General features: G+C 40.8%; 1 protein-coding gene across 14 annotated transcripts in view; it reads right to left on the reverse strand.

The window, feature by feature from the left end:
• The window catches only part of LOC109699702 (uncharacterized), a 94,900-nt gene that overhangs the window by 66,758 nt on the left and 10,802 nt on the right, over window positions 1-17,340 (reverse strand). For 13 of the 14 annotated variants that reach the window (XM_074070404.1, XM_074070413.1, XM_074070412.1 and 10 more), the window contains exons 3-7: window positions 16,533-16,594; window positions 13,708-13,920; window positions 11,646-11,745; window positions 10,995-11,176; window positions 156-207 (exon numbers count right to left, since the gene is read on the reverse strand). In XM_074070404.1, the coding sequence (XP_073926505.1) occupies window positions 156-207; window positions 10,995-11,176; window positions 11,646-11,745; window positions 13,708-13,920; window positions 16,533-16,594 (609 nt within the window). The remainder of the gene's footprint in view (window positions 1-155; window positions 208-10,994; window positions 11,177-11,645; window positions 11,746-13,707; window positions 13,921-16,532; window positions 16,595-17,340) is intronic. The other variant, XM_074070414.1, reaches the window with a different exon arrangement.

Consider the following 17,340-nt stretch of genomic DNA (forward strand, 5'->3'; position numbering starts at 1 on the left):
CAAAGACTTCACAGGCTCATTAGTTCTACCTAGGTACAGAGGAGTACCACCAGGACAAAGGACACCTTGTGGCTGCTCTTGACTTGGACTGTTCATTTGCAGACTCTTTTCATATTTTACTCATCTTATTCCAAACTCTAAATATATATTGTTACCTGGGGGGCAGCCATTTCCGTTTGTTATCATTTCCCTCATCTTCATTATTTCCTGCAATCAAAGCCAAAGGTGTCCAGTTAAACACTGGATAGTCCTACTTTACCCATGGAGAAATAAATACCCTTGGAGAATTTCAAGATACACAGAGAAAACTACAGTGTACATCTCACATATTGTATTCTCATAAATGGCATGTGTTGGTTTTATTGCACACTGTGCTGCAAATGGAAACACTGTTAAAAGTATAATGTGTGACTCAGTTCATCTTATTATCTAGGTACCTCTGGATTCTATAGCTTCAACAGTCATGGAAAAGGGAGTAAAGAACACAAATAGGAAAGGAAAAGGAAAAATAGAACAAATAACCCAGTGATTATCTACATAAATAAAGTGACAGTCCATGTTTAAGAAGAAGAAATTTCAATGCTATCAAGATGTCAGTTCCTCCTAACTCAATCTATCAATGCAGTGCCTTTCCAGTTAAAAACCATCACCTTATTCTGAAGTTACCAAACACAGAATCTCAAGTGTATAGGGAATGTCAAAGCACCCACAAAAGACAATGTTGAAATAGAGCAAAGTCAAAGAGCTGACACTGCCCTTAGAAGACTTCCTCAAATGTTACAGTAACCAAGGTATGGTGGTACTGAGAGAATCCATTAATCATAGAGCTCAGAAAGAGACCCTCACAAATACACTTAACAAAGAAAAGATCACATGATGGCAAAAAGAGTCTCTTCAACAAGTGATGCTGGGGGATCCAAAATGGCAGTTAGAGTAGGGGATCAGAAATGCTAAGCTCCGTGACCCCAGAAACCTCCTTGAAACATTGGAGCTACACTTGGGTAATGCTGATTGCTCCTAGCCAAAATAATAAGCACGATTACATTAGATGGAAATAAAATTCAAAGATTGACACTTAAATCAGCCTTTAATTGCACCTAGCAGCCACAAAAATCCCATGTGGCACAGCCAGTAATGTGTGTCTGAGAAAAATGCCCGGCACTCCGGCAGTTCCACTTTTCTTGTTTTATTCTTCCTTCTGCCAACAAGCAGAAGACAGAGCATCAATCAGAAAAAAACTCTGCAACATCCTGGACCCCTAGCCTGTGGAAAGCCTCCCTACACCACACCACACTGAAAAATGTGAGCCATTTCTCCCTGCCAGCTGGTTCCATAGTTGCTTGCATGAAACTGCAGAACAAACAGATGAGCATCATGCACCACAAGCAACTGCCCTAGCCACTCCTGGGAAAATAATCCAGTTCAGCCCCTGGGCAGACTGAACACCCCCCTCCCCAGAAAAACTGAAAAACATGAATAGCAAACTGTAATCTAACAGTGAAGGGGGTGTGTGTAAAGCTGAATCTGCCCAAGAAAAGGTGCATGCGGAAAGGAGCCAAACTCTCAGTGTTGAACTCTCAGTGAACTAAAAGCAGCCAACTTCCCAGAGGAGCCACGGGCACCCAGCAGGGATTGGGAGAAACATAAAGGCTGAGACTAAGAGTGGGGTGACAAGCCAACCTCTCAAAGGAGCTGCTAGCACCCAGCAGAGACCAGAAAACACCCAAAGGCTGAGAGCAGGGGTGGGGTGATGGGCAACCTCCGAAAGCAGGGCAGATGGTGGAATCCAGAGCTGATCTCTAGGACAGAGCACAGCATTTAAAACTGAATAGCCCCACCTTGCAGGGGGAGGAGATGACCAAACACAGCTACATTTGAAGGGCAATACAGCTCTTGCCTGGTGCAAAGAACAGCTCTGACCACCTTGCATGAGCTGGCAGTCTTACCTCACCTCACAATTCCAACTAATCTTGTGGACAGAAGGAACCAAACACTACTCACAAGCCAGTCACCTGGTGAGACCACATCAAAAGCTTCTGCTTGTATGTCAATACCAGGATTGGACACCTATGGAATAACTGCAGAACTTTTACCAAAACAGTGAACTTTCTGCAGTTCCTGAAACGTGTTGGTTTTTATTGTGCTTTGTTTTCTTTTATTCTAATTTTTATTTTTATTATTCCTGTATTATTAACTTCATCATCATAATCCTCTTATCCCTATTCTTACCCTCTTCACTTTCTCTCCTTCTCCTGTGCTACAATCCATTGTTCTCCCTCCAAACTACTCTTTCTGCCCCTTCTCATCCACTCTTTCCCCGTCTTCACCTCCTCTTCCTGTCCTCCCCCAATCAGTCACCATACTGACCACTCCCTCCTACACACTCACCACCCGCTGACTAGCCTATTGTACCAACTGTACACAACACTAGCCTCCTTCAATCCCTGACTCAAGCACCCTCCATTACAACAACAGAAATATACCCAAACACACAAAAGAGCCAGAAAACCCAGCAGTCCCCATACCTCTTCCCCCTACACACTCACCCCTTTTCCTAACCCTAGTTTTCTACTGCCACCTTTACCAATTCCCCAAAATCTATAACTAACCTAACAACCAATACCCTGCCCCCTCCAACATGTACTGTTTATAGATATTATCACCAAGGGGTTTTCTATATAATATGTACACAACTTGTCTGGCAATGAACCTATGAATTTATTATTGCTAAGTTATACCTCCAGCCCAGGGACAGAAAGAACACATCAACCTAGCTAACAACCAAGTCAGTCTCAACACAAAAATTAAATCAAGCAATCAAAACCAGCAACTAGCCTATCAAAAACATAGTTGCACACCACCATCTGGAGTGACAGGAAGAAAAAGAAGGGATGGAAACCACTCTCCTCAAAAAACCAGTTCAATACAGGATTCAGTGGGAAATGAGGAAGGTGGATACCAAGTTCCTGACCTTAACAAAAAATGATAAATGTCATTAAGGAGCCCAGTGACACTCACATGAAAACCAAGAAGGAAGAAATTTTGGAAGATATCACCAAGAAATTAAAGGAGAAGATACTAGACATGGTTAACCAGAACGTACAAGATACACTCAAGAAATTTCAAGATACCAAAAATAAATAACATGAGAAGACACAAACAAATAAATGAACTCAGATAATACTTTAACAAACACCAAAGTGAAACAAAGGACACTATAAAAATGGAGATATGAATTAAACATGATAACACAAAACATAAAAGAGGAGTTGAACAAAGATATGGAAAACTTCAGAAAAAAGATTGAAACAGAAATCCTGGAAATAAAAAGTCCCCTTAGTCAAACAAAAAACATAGTGGAAGACCACTCCAACAGAGCAGAACAAGTGTAAGACAGAATTTCAGAGCTCAAAGACAAAACAGAAATTAAAGAAAAAAACCAAGAAATTTTGTGTGAAAGGAACATGCAAGAACTTAGTGAGTCCATCAAAAGACCAACCTGAGAATCATGGGCACTGAAGGAGAAGAGGTACAAGCCAAAGGAATATGTAATATACTCAATAAAATAGTAACAGAAAATTTCCCAAATCTTGAGAAACTTTTAGCCACTCAGGTACATGAAGCCTCCAGGACACCAAACAGACTTCACCAACAAAGAACTTCCATGTGGCATACTATCATTAAAACAAGCACAGAAAACAGAGAAAGAATATTGAAGGCTGTTAGTGAGAAAAAAACAACATATAAAGGTAAACCCATCTCAATGGAAACCTTAAAAGCAGGATGAGCATGGAGTCCTCACTCTATTTTGGGCAATAAATGAAAATAACTTCAGCCCTAGGATATTCTACCCAGAAAAACTATCATTCAAAATTGATGGAGCAATAAAAATCTTCCATGATAAACAGAAACTAAAATAATATATACCACCAAGCCACCACTACAGAATATTCACAAGGAATTCTGCACACAGAATATGAAAGCAAACAAAAGCACTAGAGGATGGGAAGTATCAAGCCACAGGAGAAGAAAAGACAAGTAATCAGAGTAGCATTGATTCAACTGTACACAATCAATTCCTTAAACAAAAACAACTAAATGGCAGGGGTCACCACGTATCTATCAATGGACTCAACTCCCCCATCAAAAGACACCATTTGGCAAATCCAACAATCTGTTGTTTACAAGAGACCCATCTAATCGACATAAATAAACACTGGCTTAGGGTGAAAGTCTGGAAGAAAATTAACAAAGCCAATGGCCTTGAAAATACGCAGGAGTAGCAATACTTACATCAGAAAAAGTAATTTCCATCATACACTGGTCAAATGAGGTAAAGAAGGACACGTCACACTAGTGAAAGGGACAATACATCAAAAGGAGATAACAATTATCAACCTATATATACTCAATGTCAGTGCACTGAACTTCATCAAACATAGACTAAAGGACTTTAAGGACAGACATACAGACTCCAGCACAGTGGTAGTGGGAGACTTTAATACCCCTCTATCACCAACAGAGAGGTCATCCAAACAAAAAATCAGCAAAGAAATCCTAGAACTAAATGACACCATAAACCAAAGGGACCTAACTAATATCTATAGAATATTTCATCCAACAACAGCATAATACATGTTCTTCTCAGTAGCCCATAGAACTTTCTCCAAAATAGATCCTATCTTAGGGGACAAAGCAAGACTCAGGAAATATAATAAAACAGAAATAACCCCCTGAATTCTACGTATTCTATCTGAATACAATACATTAAAACTACAACTCAACAACAAAAGCAACAGCAAAAGGCATACAAATAATTGGAGACTGAATAACAACATAGTTCAATGACCAGTGGGACAGTGGGTCACAGAAGAAATAACATAGGAAATAAAAAGGATCCTGGAAGCTAATGAAAATGAACATACCACCTACTAGAACCTATGGTAAACAGCAAAGGCAGTCCTAACAGGAAAGTTTATACAGGTGAGTACACACAGTAAAAGGACAGAAATATCTCAAATTAATGACTAATGCTACATCTCAAAGTCCTGGAAAAACAAGAACAAGCAAAATCCAAAAGAAGCAGAAGAAATAATAAAAAATAAGGGCCAAAATTCATGAAACAGACAAAAAAAACAATAGAAAGCATCAAGAAAACAAAGAGCTGGTTCTTTGAAAAATAAACAAGATTGACAATCCCCTGGCAAATCTGACTAAAATGATGAGGGAAAAGACCCAAATTTGTCAAATCAGAAACAAAAAAGGAGAGATAACAACAAACACTATGGAAATCCAGGAAATCCTCAGAGACTTTGAGATCCTGTATTCCAATAAATTGGAAAATCTTGAAGAAATGGATAAATTTCTAGATGCCTATGACCATCTGAAACTGAACTGAGATGATATTAACCACGTAAACAGATCTTTAACACATAATGAAATTGAAGCAACAATAAAGAGTCTCCCAAAAATAAAATTACAAGACCTGACAAATTCTCACCTGAATTCTATGAGACCCTCAAAGAAGAATACCAACACTCCTTAAATATTTCCATGAAATAGAAAGGGAAGGAATATTGCCTCACTCATTCTATGAAGCCAGCATTACATTCATCACAAAACCAGACAAGAACACATCCAAAAAGGAGAACTACAGGTCAATCTCCTTAATAAACACTGATGCAATAATCCTCAATAAAATAATGCAAATCAAATCCACAAACATATCAGAAAGATCATTCACCATGACCAAGTCAGCTTCATCCCAGGGATACAGGGGTGGTTCAACATATGCAAATCTATAAATGTAATACAGCTCATTAACAGAAAAGCCACTTGATCATCTCAATACATGCAGAAAAAGCCTTTGATAGTTTCCAACACCACTTCATGAAAAAAGCTCTAAGTAAACTAGGAATAGAAGGAATGTACCTCAACATTATAAAGGTTATATATGACAAACATGTAGCCAACATTATACTTAATGGGGGAAAAACTGAAACCATTTCCCATAAAGTCAGGAATGAGACAAGGATGCCCACTATCCCTACTCCAATTCAACACAGTCCTGGAATTCCTAGCCAGAGGAATAAGGCAAGAAGAAGAAATAAGAGGAATATGAAGAGGTAATGAAATAGTCACAGTATTTCTATTTGCATATGACTTGATCCTATATCTCAAAGACCCAAAAAAACTCGACTCAAAAACTCCTAGACACTGTAAACAGCTTCAGTAAGGTAGCAGGATACAAAATCAACTTACAAATGCCAGTAGCCTTTTTATACACCAACATTGAACAAACTGAGAAACTATGCGGAAACAATTCCATTTACACCAGCCTGAAAAAAAATCAAATACCTAGGAGTAAACTGAACCAAGGATGTGAATGACCTCTACAAGAGAACTAAAAACCCCTGAAGAATGAGATTGAGGAAGACTACAGAAGGTGGAAAGACCTCCTGTGCTCATGAATTGGTAGAATCAACATAGTAAAAATGGCTATATTACCAAAAGCAATTTACATGTTTTATGCAATTCCCATCAAAATCTCAATAACATTCATCACAGAGATTGAAAAATATACCCTAAAGTTCATTTGGAAACACAAGAGACTACCAATAGCCAAGGCAATACTCAGTAAAAAGAGCAATGTTGGAGATACCACAATAACCGATTTCAAACTATATTACAAAGCAATAGCATTACAAACAGCATGGCACTGGCAGAGAAACAGATATGAAGACCAGAGAACAGAACAGAGGACCTGGATATGAATCCACACAGCTGTGCCCACCTTATTTTTGACAAAGTTGCCAAAAACATACGATGGAGAAAAGACAGCCTCGTCAACAAATGTTGCTGGGAAAAGTGGTTATCTGCCTACTGGAAACTGAAACTAGATCCATGTCTTACCCTGTACTAGTATCAACTCAAAATGGATCAAGGACCTTAATATCAGATGCGAAACTAAGAAGTTAATATAGGAAAGAGCAGGGAATACTCTGGAAGTAATAGGTATAGGCAAGGACTTCCTCAGTAGAACCCCATCAGCTCAGCAACTCAGAGAAAGGATGGACAAATGGGACTACACGAAATTAAAACACTCTGCACAACAAAAGAAATAGTCTCTAAACTAGAGAGACCACCTACAGAGTGGGAGAAAATATTTGCCAGCTATACATCAAAGGACTGACAATCAGAATATACAGGGAGCTCAAAAAAACTAAACTCCCTCCCAATCAATGAACCAATACAGAAATGGATAACTGAACTAAACAGAACTTTTTCCAAAGAATAAATTCAAATGGCCAAAAAACACAGGAAAAAATGTTCACTATCTCTGGCCATAAAGGAAATGCAAATCAAAACCACACTAAAATTCCACCTCACCCCTGTTAGAATAGCCATCATCAAAAACACCACAACCAACAGGTGCTGGTGAGGATACGGGGGAAAAAGGAATCCTCGTACATTGCTGGTAGGAATGCAAGCTAGTGCAACCACTCTGGAAAAAAATATGGAGGCTTCTTAAAAAAGTAAACATAGATCTGCCATATGATCCAGCAATCCCACTCCTGGGGATATACCCAAAGGAATGCAACATAGGTTACTCCAGAGGCACCTGCACACCCTTGCTTATTGCAGCGCTATTCACAATAGGCAAGTTATGGAAATAGCCAAGATGCCACACTACTGATGAATGCATTATGAAAATGTGGTATTTATACACAATGGTATTTTACTCAGCCATGAAGAAGAATGAAATTTTGGTATTTGCAAGTAAATTGATGGAACTGAAATACATCATCTTGAGCGAGGTTTCCCAGGCTCAGAAGACCAAAAATCATATGTTCTCCCCTCATATATGTACTTTAGATGTAGGACAAATGCAGTATTGTTGTTTAAGGGGAGAGCACACACAGGAGGAATGGGGATTGGTAGGAAACCCAAAACTTGAAAGTGTTTGATGTCCCCACTGCAGAGGAGCCAATAAAGTAACCTTAAAGCAACAGAGGTCAATAAGGGAAGGTAACCGGGAAGTTCTGAAGAAGCCTGGAAGTGATGAATCAATTTGGGTTGTAATACACTTGTGCATGGAAGCAATGCTAGGAATCTCTCTGTATAGCTGTCCTTATCTCAACTAGCAAAAACACTATGTCTTTTTATTAGTGCTCATGTCTTCTCATCAACAAAATTGGAAAAAAGGGCAGAACAGGTTGTGCCTGGAAGCAAAGGAGCTGGGGGCAGAGGAAAGGGGGTGGTGGAGCCTGGGTTAGAAATAACCCAAACAATGTATGCATATAGGAATAAATGAATAAAGAAAAAAACACACTAAGTTTCCACTTCACCCCTGTTAGAACAATAAAAATGTTGGAGAAGATGTGAGGAAAAAGGAACCCTCATATTCTGATGGTGGGAATGTAAACTAGTACAACCACTTTGGAAAATAATATGGATGCTTCTTTAAAAACTAAGGACAGATCTGCCATATGATCCAGCAATCCCACTCTAGGGATATACCCGAAGGAATGTGACTCAGGTTACAACAGCGGCACTATTCACAATAGGCAAGTTATGGAAACAGCCAAAATGCCCTACTACCAACAAATGGATTAAGAAAACGTGGTATTTATACACAATGGAATTTTATTCAGCCACAAAAAAGAATGAAAATTTGCCATTTGCAAGTTAATGGATCGAACTGTAGAACACCATCTTAAGCGAAGTTAGCCAAGCTCAGAAGGCCAAAATTGAGTGTTCTCTCTTAGGTGCGAATTATAGACAAATGCAGTAATATTATTGGACATGGGTCATGCACTAAGGGGAGAATGCACACAGGAGGAATAAAAAATGGGACAGAAACCTAAAACTTGAATGTGGTTAATGTGGTCACTGTATAGAAGTGAATAAAGTAATCTTAAACTGGCAGAGGCCACTATGGATAGGGGGCCAGGAAGTAGTGAAGAGGTCTGGCTGAGATGAACCAATTCAGGTTGCAATACACAAGTGCATGGAAGCAACACTAGGAATCTCTCTGTATAGCTATCTTCATCTCAAACTAGCAAAAATGCTATGTCTTTCTTATTATCTCCTATGTTTTCTCTTCAGCAAAATTGGAGAGGGCAGAATAGGTTTTGCCCAGAAGCCAGGAGTGGGAGTGGGGTAAGCCCAAACAATGCATATACATGTAAGTACATTTTACTTAGAAGCCCCCCCCCAAAAAAACCAAAAAAACAAAAAGTAAAATCCTGTTTGCTCACAGCTATAAATGGAGCAATGTAAAAGAAGCTACTGGGAAGCCTTCGTGGAGAGCTCCCTGAGCCACAGGCTGTTCTTCCTGAGCCAGAGCCAAGAGCGGGGCGTGGTCCCTTGTCAGCAAAGCAATGATGACAGGGATTCCAGTGGCAAACAAAGTGGAAACCAGTAGCACAGACTGAATTGTGTCCCCCACAAATTCCCTTGTCAAAGCCCCAGTCTCCAGTACCTCAGAATGCATCTATCTGGAGGCCACCTTTAAAGGAGAATTAAATTAAAATGAGGCTCCGATCTGTTGGGGAGGAGGGAATGTGGACACACTAAGAGACACCAGATATGTGACCCTGTGAAGAGGTGGTAGGAGGACAGCCATTGCAAACCCAGGAGGGAGGCCTCAGAGGGAACCAACCCTGCTGGCACCTTGACTTTCAGGTCTGGGACCTGAGAAAATAAATTCCTGTTGTTTAGCTCCAAAAAAAAAAAAAAAAAAAAAAAAAAAAAAAAAAAAAAAAATCCTGTTTGCTAATAAAAAATTTAAAAAGTGACACTGGACCAAATGAACATTCACAGACCACAAAAAAATGGATTGAAATATAACTTATAACCTTCACAAAAACTATATTAGCATGGATTATAGAACTCAAGTGTAAACCACAAATTGTTGTTTGCCCCAGTGCTGGGAATCAAACCCAGGGTTTTACATATGCTTGGCAAATCCTCTATCACTAAGCTACACCCCCAGCCTACAAACTTTTTATAGAACTCCCAAAGAACAAAATCTAGGTGAGCATGGGTTTGAGTTTAGACAGACTGCCAAAAGCACAATTCACATAAGAAACAATAGGTAAGTCAGACTTTGTTAAAATTGATGTCTCTTCTGTGAAAAACACGGTTAAGGTAACTAAAAGAAATTACACACTGGAGAAAATCTTTGCAAACGCAGCTGGTGACATATAAAGATATGATTCTTTGGAGTTCTGGATATGGGACAGAGGAATGAATACGTAGAGTAAAGTGGACTTTTAGGGCTGTGGAACTATTCTGTCTCACTGCAGGGGAGGATATATATCAATGTTTTCAGAACCCACAGATACACAACACTGACAGTGAGCCTTAATATAAACTGTAGTCTTTACAAGTCTTTGGAAGTTGATGAAATTTAACAGAACATTCCCATTAATGCACTGTCAGGTGCTACTATTCCAACTACCTAACAAGCCCCCAAAATGAGGGTCCTTGTTTTTATAAGTGCATTCAGGAATATTCCATTCCTATCTATGATGGCTATACCTACTATCAACCATTTTTTATAGCCCGGAAGACTGAATTTCAGGAAAGATAAAGTGATTAATTGTCCAGTTATAAAGAAAGCAAATAAGCTGGAGGCTGGGGAGCTTTCCTTCTTATTCTGGAACAACTTTAACGCTAACCAGCTGCCTCCTGTCATGTCACCTTCTGCTTTGACACTGGAGGGATGTGCCTCCTCATCGAAGGCCAAGATCCATCAGGGAGCAGAGGACAGAGGAGGTAGATACTCTGACTCCATGTTGTGCGTTTATTTTGTGTTTCCATGCAGACAGTCCTGCTCTTGCATGGCCTATACTTGACATGGAAACCAAAACAGCTGCAAAAGTCACTTTGTAACTGGACAGTCCTTGAGCTGGGGACCTCCAGCAGCTGGGTATATTCAGGGCCTGTGGCCACCTCACCTGGGCTGAGTTTGAGAACGAGGCACTCACCTATCCAGCAACCCTCAGCCAGTTGCTCTTGGAAGCCCTGCCCCTGGTCACTGCCAGGATCCTGGGTGAGGAGGTCCTGGAGATGTTGACTGAGTACAAGGGACACATCTCTCCCCTGCTGCAACTTCTGCGTTAACTGGGACAGCTTCCTGGCCTGGTCTTCAATGATGATATTGGATGCCCTGAGGTAGAGTACAGAGAAAATTAAACCTTGAAGAGAGTTACACCACAGATTATATGAGCTTTGACAGAAATGTCTGTGGGAATATCCCCAATGAGCCCTTAGCAGAATTTCACAACTTACTTGGTGACCTGCCTGAGGCAAAAGAAAAAAGAACAAAGTCCTCCCAAGTGTCAGAAAATGATCCTTCTGTAAGATTCCTCCACACGGTCCAGGTCCATTCTGTGACCAAACTCAGGTGTCTTCCTAAATCTCCATCACAAACCCATCATAAACATGCCCTTCAGCTCCTCATTTGGCCATGAACTTTTTTTTTTTTTTGGACATGGACCTTTTTTATTTGAGGGGAGGTCAGTACTATGAGTGTGCACCTTCTCCTGGCCCAGGCTAGCTCTTAGTTCCCCCAGCTGAGCTGTACCTCAGAAAGCTGCACATCTGCCCACCTTCTGCCCCACACAGAGCCCCCTTACCTGAGCTTCTCAGCTAGTGTCAGCTTCTCTGCCAGCTCCCCCTCATCGGGCTGCAGCTTCTCTCCCAGCACTGACTTGATGATTTTGTAGTCTCCACACTCTGAGAAAAGACAGATGCACCCGCCCAGTGGACAGCTGGACATGCTGCAGTGGGCACAGCCTTCAGAGGAGGAAGCAGGGTCCTCCCCCAGACAAATGTTGCCCTAGGGACAGGCTCTGTCTAGATATTTCCATACTTTAATTTCCCAATGTCTTGACTAAATGACATTTAATTGTCCCCATTGGAGAGATGAGCCTTAAATGCAAGTAATTTCACAAATGACTCAACTGGTAAAGAGCAGAGTCAGAATTCACATCCCTGAGTTCTGACACTGATCCAGGGGCACTGTAATTATCAAACCTTGCAGCCTCTAAGTCAAAACATTGAGCTGGGCCTGAAGCAGTGATTTCCATTATGCTCAAACACTAGGGACAACAGTTCCCTTGTGTTGGAATTCAACTCATGCACAAGTTTCTCAGATTGAAAAAAATAACTTCATAAAATAGAAGGCATAAGATCATAAGGACAAGAAAGAAATATTGTCAACACTAATAAACTTTGTTATGCAAAAAGTACTAGAACAACAAGCTATCAGTACCTATTCTGTACAAAGCACTTGATACAAGAGTTTTACTAGAATTAATTCATGTGCTCATTACGACCTGAAGAGTAGGTAGCCAGGGCTAACAGAGTGGCTTGAGTGCTAAAGTGCCTGCCTAGGAAGCATGAAGTCCTGAATTCAAACTCTAATACCACCAAAAAAAAAAAGACAGAGAGAGAGAGAGAGAGAGAGAGAGAGAGAGAGAGAGAGAGTATTTCACAGCCAATACTCTCTACACATTGTTACCTCAACAGTGTCTTAGCAGTATCTTTCTTCTTCTTCAGGTTAAAAACTGTTTCCTACAATTATATTCTGATTCTAAGGAAAGAAAATATACTGTGCCCTTTCCCAAAACTCATCTCTTGACTTACTTAAAAGACCCAATTTTTTACTTTTTAAAATCCTTTTCAATTTAAAAAAATTTCTGCTGAGAAGTTTTGATAAAGAAGTTGTACATAAATGAGGATAAGTGCAGCTCAAAGTTGGAATGCTTCCTTCTAAACTTGCTTATGGTACATGGCCCCTGTTCACATGATTCCTGGAGTTGCTACAGCCTGTCTTACAACAAGCAAGTGGGCTCCCTCCCATTCCCACCTGGCTATAGGAGGGAAGAGCCTGCCTGTATCTTGACATGCGTATTTCTGTGCTTGATGATCTCCTCCATACACCCTCATTCTCACTTTGGCATCATGTCTCATACCTGAGACACCTCATATGCACCCGGACCTGCTGGTCCTTAGGTATTCCTGAAGTTTCACCACCTTAGAGGGAGATAAGGCATACTATAGATTGTCTCCTATCTCAGATGCTTCTACCACTGCTCCACAGAGCATTAAATGATCCTCCTGGACTCATAAAATGAACTTGTCCTCTAAGCTGTCCTAGTGCTTCCCCTCAACAAGGTTTCCCTGGTCTCCGTGGGCTCACCTATGATGCCACAGTTTCAGTTAAGAACAGACTCCCCTGTACCTCCTTTGAAGTAGGTACTGTGCTCTGTCACCATGTCTCCAGCATAGGGCTTGGATAATCAGAACTCAAAGGAAGCTTAAACTCAGATGAAGCTCATTAATACCAGGCCTTTGTATTGTTCTCAACACTGATGTTGTGTCTGCAGGATCTACCACGGTATAGAAGGGATCCTAATAAAAATCGTCGACCAGTTCTTCAGAAAAGCAGGCAGTTCTTTCCCTGAATCAGAAATCAATCACTACCTCATATACTTTGTGACCCTTTATGTTGTCGTTTTTCTATCCTCAGAAAATTCAGGGAGAAACATCAACTTCTATATTTCTAGGAATATGGGAAGGATGAAATTTACTTGATAAAGGGAAGTGAAGAATGAAGTTTGGGAGACATTTCATTTCTCATAGAAAACAAGTGCTCATTCATCACTTGCGTGACTGTGAGCCTACAGAACTTACTGTACTTCCACAGCTGGTTGGCCTGGTTATACACAGTAGCTTCAGACATAAGGAGTTTCTCTTTGAGGTCTCGGAAGCACTGTTTCCTTTCTTCCAGCTCAAAGCGCAATTTCTTGTTGATTTTTAGAATGTTCATTTCTCCCCTTGGAGTAGACAAAGGACTGAAAGATCCTGCCATGATGGTGTTTGTAGCAGAAAAAGCCAAACCAGGTACTGTGGAGAAGAAACCAAAACACATGAAATCAAACTAGTGTCATCAGGTCTGAGGGATGACAATAACTCTAATAACTAACTTACTGTTGAGAAAAAGTTGATCAACACCCCACTTCAGAGTCCTTATCCCTGCAATCAATGGTTAAGATGCCAGAGTTCAGAGCCAAAGGCACTATCTGTAGCTCAAACTCCAACAGAAGTGAGTGAGGTAGAACACAGTGCGCCAGGTAACAGCCTGGAGTTGCCACAACAAAATTAGAAGGTTGAGGGTGTCATAGAAGATCAGGAGCCCCTGCCTTTCAACTGCCAAGCCCACTTTGATAGATAAAGCCATATGGTCCCAGTGGAAGTAACTATTGATGACGTCCTCCCGGTCATCTGCCAGTTTTACAAAAGCTGTGTGCTTTTGTGCCAACACCACCTCTCTTTCCTACACTACTAAGACTATATCTCATTACTCATTCTTATGTATGGACAAAATCATCCAAGAAGAAATGGCTTCCCAACAAGTGATACTTTCTTCACAGCTACCCAGAAGTCCACTTCTTTAACATTACAGCATATTTTATAAGGCTGTCATCAAGTGAAAACTGTAAAACTTTGCCAATGTAAAACTGTCATGTTCTTTGAATATTCACGAATTATTTCTCACTGGGTTAATAACTATGAAACACAGAGATATATGTATCATACTAAGAGAATAAATTCCTAGTGTTTAAATTTTTTTCTGTCCTTTTTCAATATTATTTTTGCTATACTCATTTTTCACCTCTTTTTCTTTTTCCAGATTATTATGGTTTTGTGTGAGGGTGGGGGAGAGGGAGGGATTGGGATTTGATCTCTGGGCTTGTGTTTAGCTCTCTTGCTTAAGCCACACCTTCAAACATTCCATTTCTTTGTTGGCTTCTTTTCTCTCATTGGGGCAGATGTTAGTTTTCCATTAAACCCATGTCAAGTTTGCTATTGCTACCTCTTAACTTCTTCCTCTATGATGGGTTGTTTTGATTCCATTTATACTTTGTTTGCTTGGCTTTTTGTTATTTATTTATTTATGGGACTGGGATTTGAACTCAGGGCTTTGTGGTTGCAAAGTAGGAGCTCTACTGCTTGAGCCACACCTCTAGTTCATTTTGCTCTGGCTAGTTTGGAGATGGGGTTTCTGCAAGAATATGCCTGGGGTAGCCTCAAACTGTGATCCTCCCAATACCAATCTCTCAAGTAGCTAGGAAAACAGGTGTGAGCCACCACAGCCCAGCTGTTTTCTTGATTTTTGAAACAAGGTCTCCCTATGTAGTCCAGGCTGGCCTCGAACTCATGATCCTACTGTCTCTGCCCAGCTATTTTTGTCTTTAATGTCACTAGATAGCAGTTCATATGTGTTCTGAGCAAGAGCTCTTTCCACACGAGCCCTTTCCAAACTGGCAGTGGGATTAAAATGGTTATCTATGTAATGTTGAGTACATGTTGTGACCATCTATTTTGGAAAGACTTATAAATGTTATTTCATTGGTTCCACATATTGAACCAAACAGGACCCATCATTGCTACATAGACTGTGTGAGTGAGTTAGCTTAATGCTGCTGACTTGTGGTTCAATTCCACTAACAGAGCATGGTAAGATCAAGGGCATGAGTCTGAGGTGCAACAGGGTCCAGTGGCACAGAAGCTGGGATTGGATGAGGGGGCAGGCAGAGAATGAGTGATGCCCTGAACAACCTCCTCACTTTCTCAGCACCCTCATGAGCCTATCACCTCTAAACAGTGCCACAAGCTAGGGACCAAGCCTTTAACACACAAACCTTTGGGACTGGAGAACCTCATATCTGACCACAACACCCACTGAACCTGTCTAGTGTAACAGTCTAATATCTAAAAGGGAAAACTGCATCTACTTTCCACTCAGGAGATAGAATCCTCCAGATACCCTGATGCTGGGTTGTATGCATGTGGGCCTGGGAGACTCTCTGGTGTCCAAAAAGTTCCAGACCAAAGGACTAGCTGCTGAAGGCTGAGGGTCTGACTCAGTCTTTCTTCCACCTTCCAATCATCTCTCCACCCATATTTGAGACTACAGTTGTAGCCAGGAGAGAGGAACATACCTGTTTCTCCCTGCATCCACCTCACTTCTAGTTTGTTAGACTTAATCTCACCATGGTGAGTATTGCCCTGTGTTCTTTCCATCTTCTCTGCTTGGTACCTCTGGCACAAGCAGCCCAGGGTACATTGGACACCAGGTCACAAGGAGGTTAGGAAGGGAGCTATCACACTTTTCTCAATAAGGCAGTGATTCAGTATCTCTGGACTTGGCAGGTAGTGGCAAGCCTTGCAGGACACAAGGTTCCTCAGAGTCACCATGTAACAAGGCTTAAACTGCTTTTGTTGAAAAGCACCAATCCTTACTTAGGCCCACAAATTAACTAAAAGCAAGAGAAAAGTTTGTCATCTCTGCCTTCATTTTGTATTCCTCTTTGTCTTTGAGCCATTCTCTCTGCAATCACCTTGCTCCAAGAAGGACAGGACTGACTGATAACATCTTCATGACAAAGGATCAAAACTACCCCTTAAGAAACAACACAGCCATACAGGACAGAACACCAGATAAGGACAATTACCTGTAATGATGAGGCTATACCCTGAGACAGGAGTAATCATCTCATGGAAACCAGACTGTTCCCTTCAAGTGATGATAGTGATAAAAAAAGGAAAAAAAAAAAAACCAGAAGTGAGATAATAATCAGGCCACAATTCGACCAGGACTGTTTAATTATGCATCTTTCTCCCTCTGCCCCAATTCTTCCTCTATTTAAACATAAAGCTCATGTCTGTACCCCACAGATGTTAAAATGCTTGCTTTGCTTCTTCCCATGCCATGTACTCAGGCTATATAATAAACTTCCTTCCTCAGCTCTGTCATTTACACATTTGTCTTATAGGGGTGACACATTTCATTTGTGTTTGGGATAAGTATTACTTGACACTTTTATGTTCCTTGCTCTTACTGTATCATCAATGAATGAGAACTGACTATGAATATGAGGCCCACAAAACTGTGATAAAACATTGCCACAGGAAAGACCCTTTCAATGTTTCTTTTTTTAAAACTACAAAGAGTTATGTGTGATCAGTGTCCCCCTGAAATTAGGATGTCTGCACTTGGATAAGAAAGCTAAAAAGCCAAGGTTTGTATGGGGGCTCGGCTGCCATGGGTGGTGGGGATGCTTGGGAAAGTCTCCTCCTCTGTGGGTCCCAGGTGCTCATTCCTTCGATAAGGTTCTTACTGTGCCACTTCCAGGGCCCTTTCTGTTCACTTTCCTCTGAGTACCTAGAGGACTGAGATATGTATGTGATGGGCCTTACAGACTGCATTAAAGCAACTTCCATGTTTAAATGGAGGGGAGAATGTAGGTCTAAAATCCTGGC

Source organism: Castor canadensis, chromosome 4 (assembly GCF_047511655.1).
Source record: "Castor canadensis chromosome 4, mCasCan1.hap1v2, whole genome shotgun sequence".
Taxonomy (NCBI): Eukaryota; Metazoa; Chordata; class Mammalia; order Rodentia; family Castoridae; genus Castor; species Castor canadensis.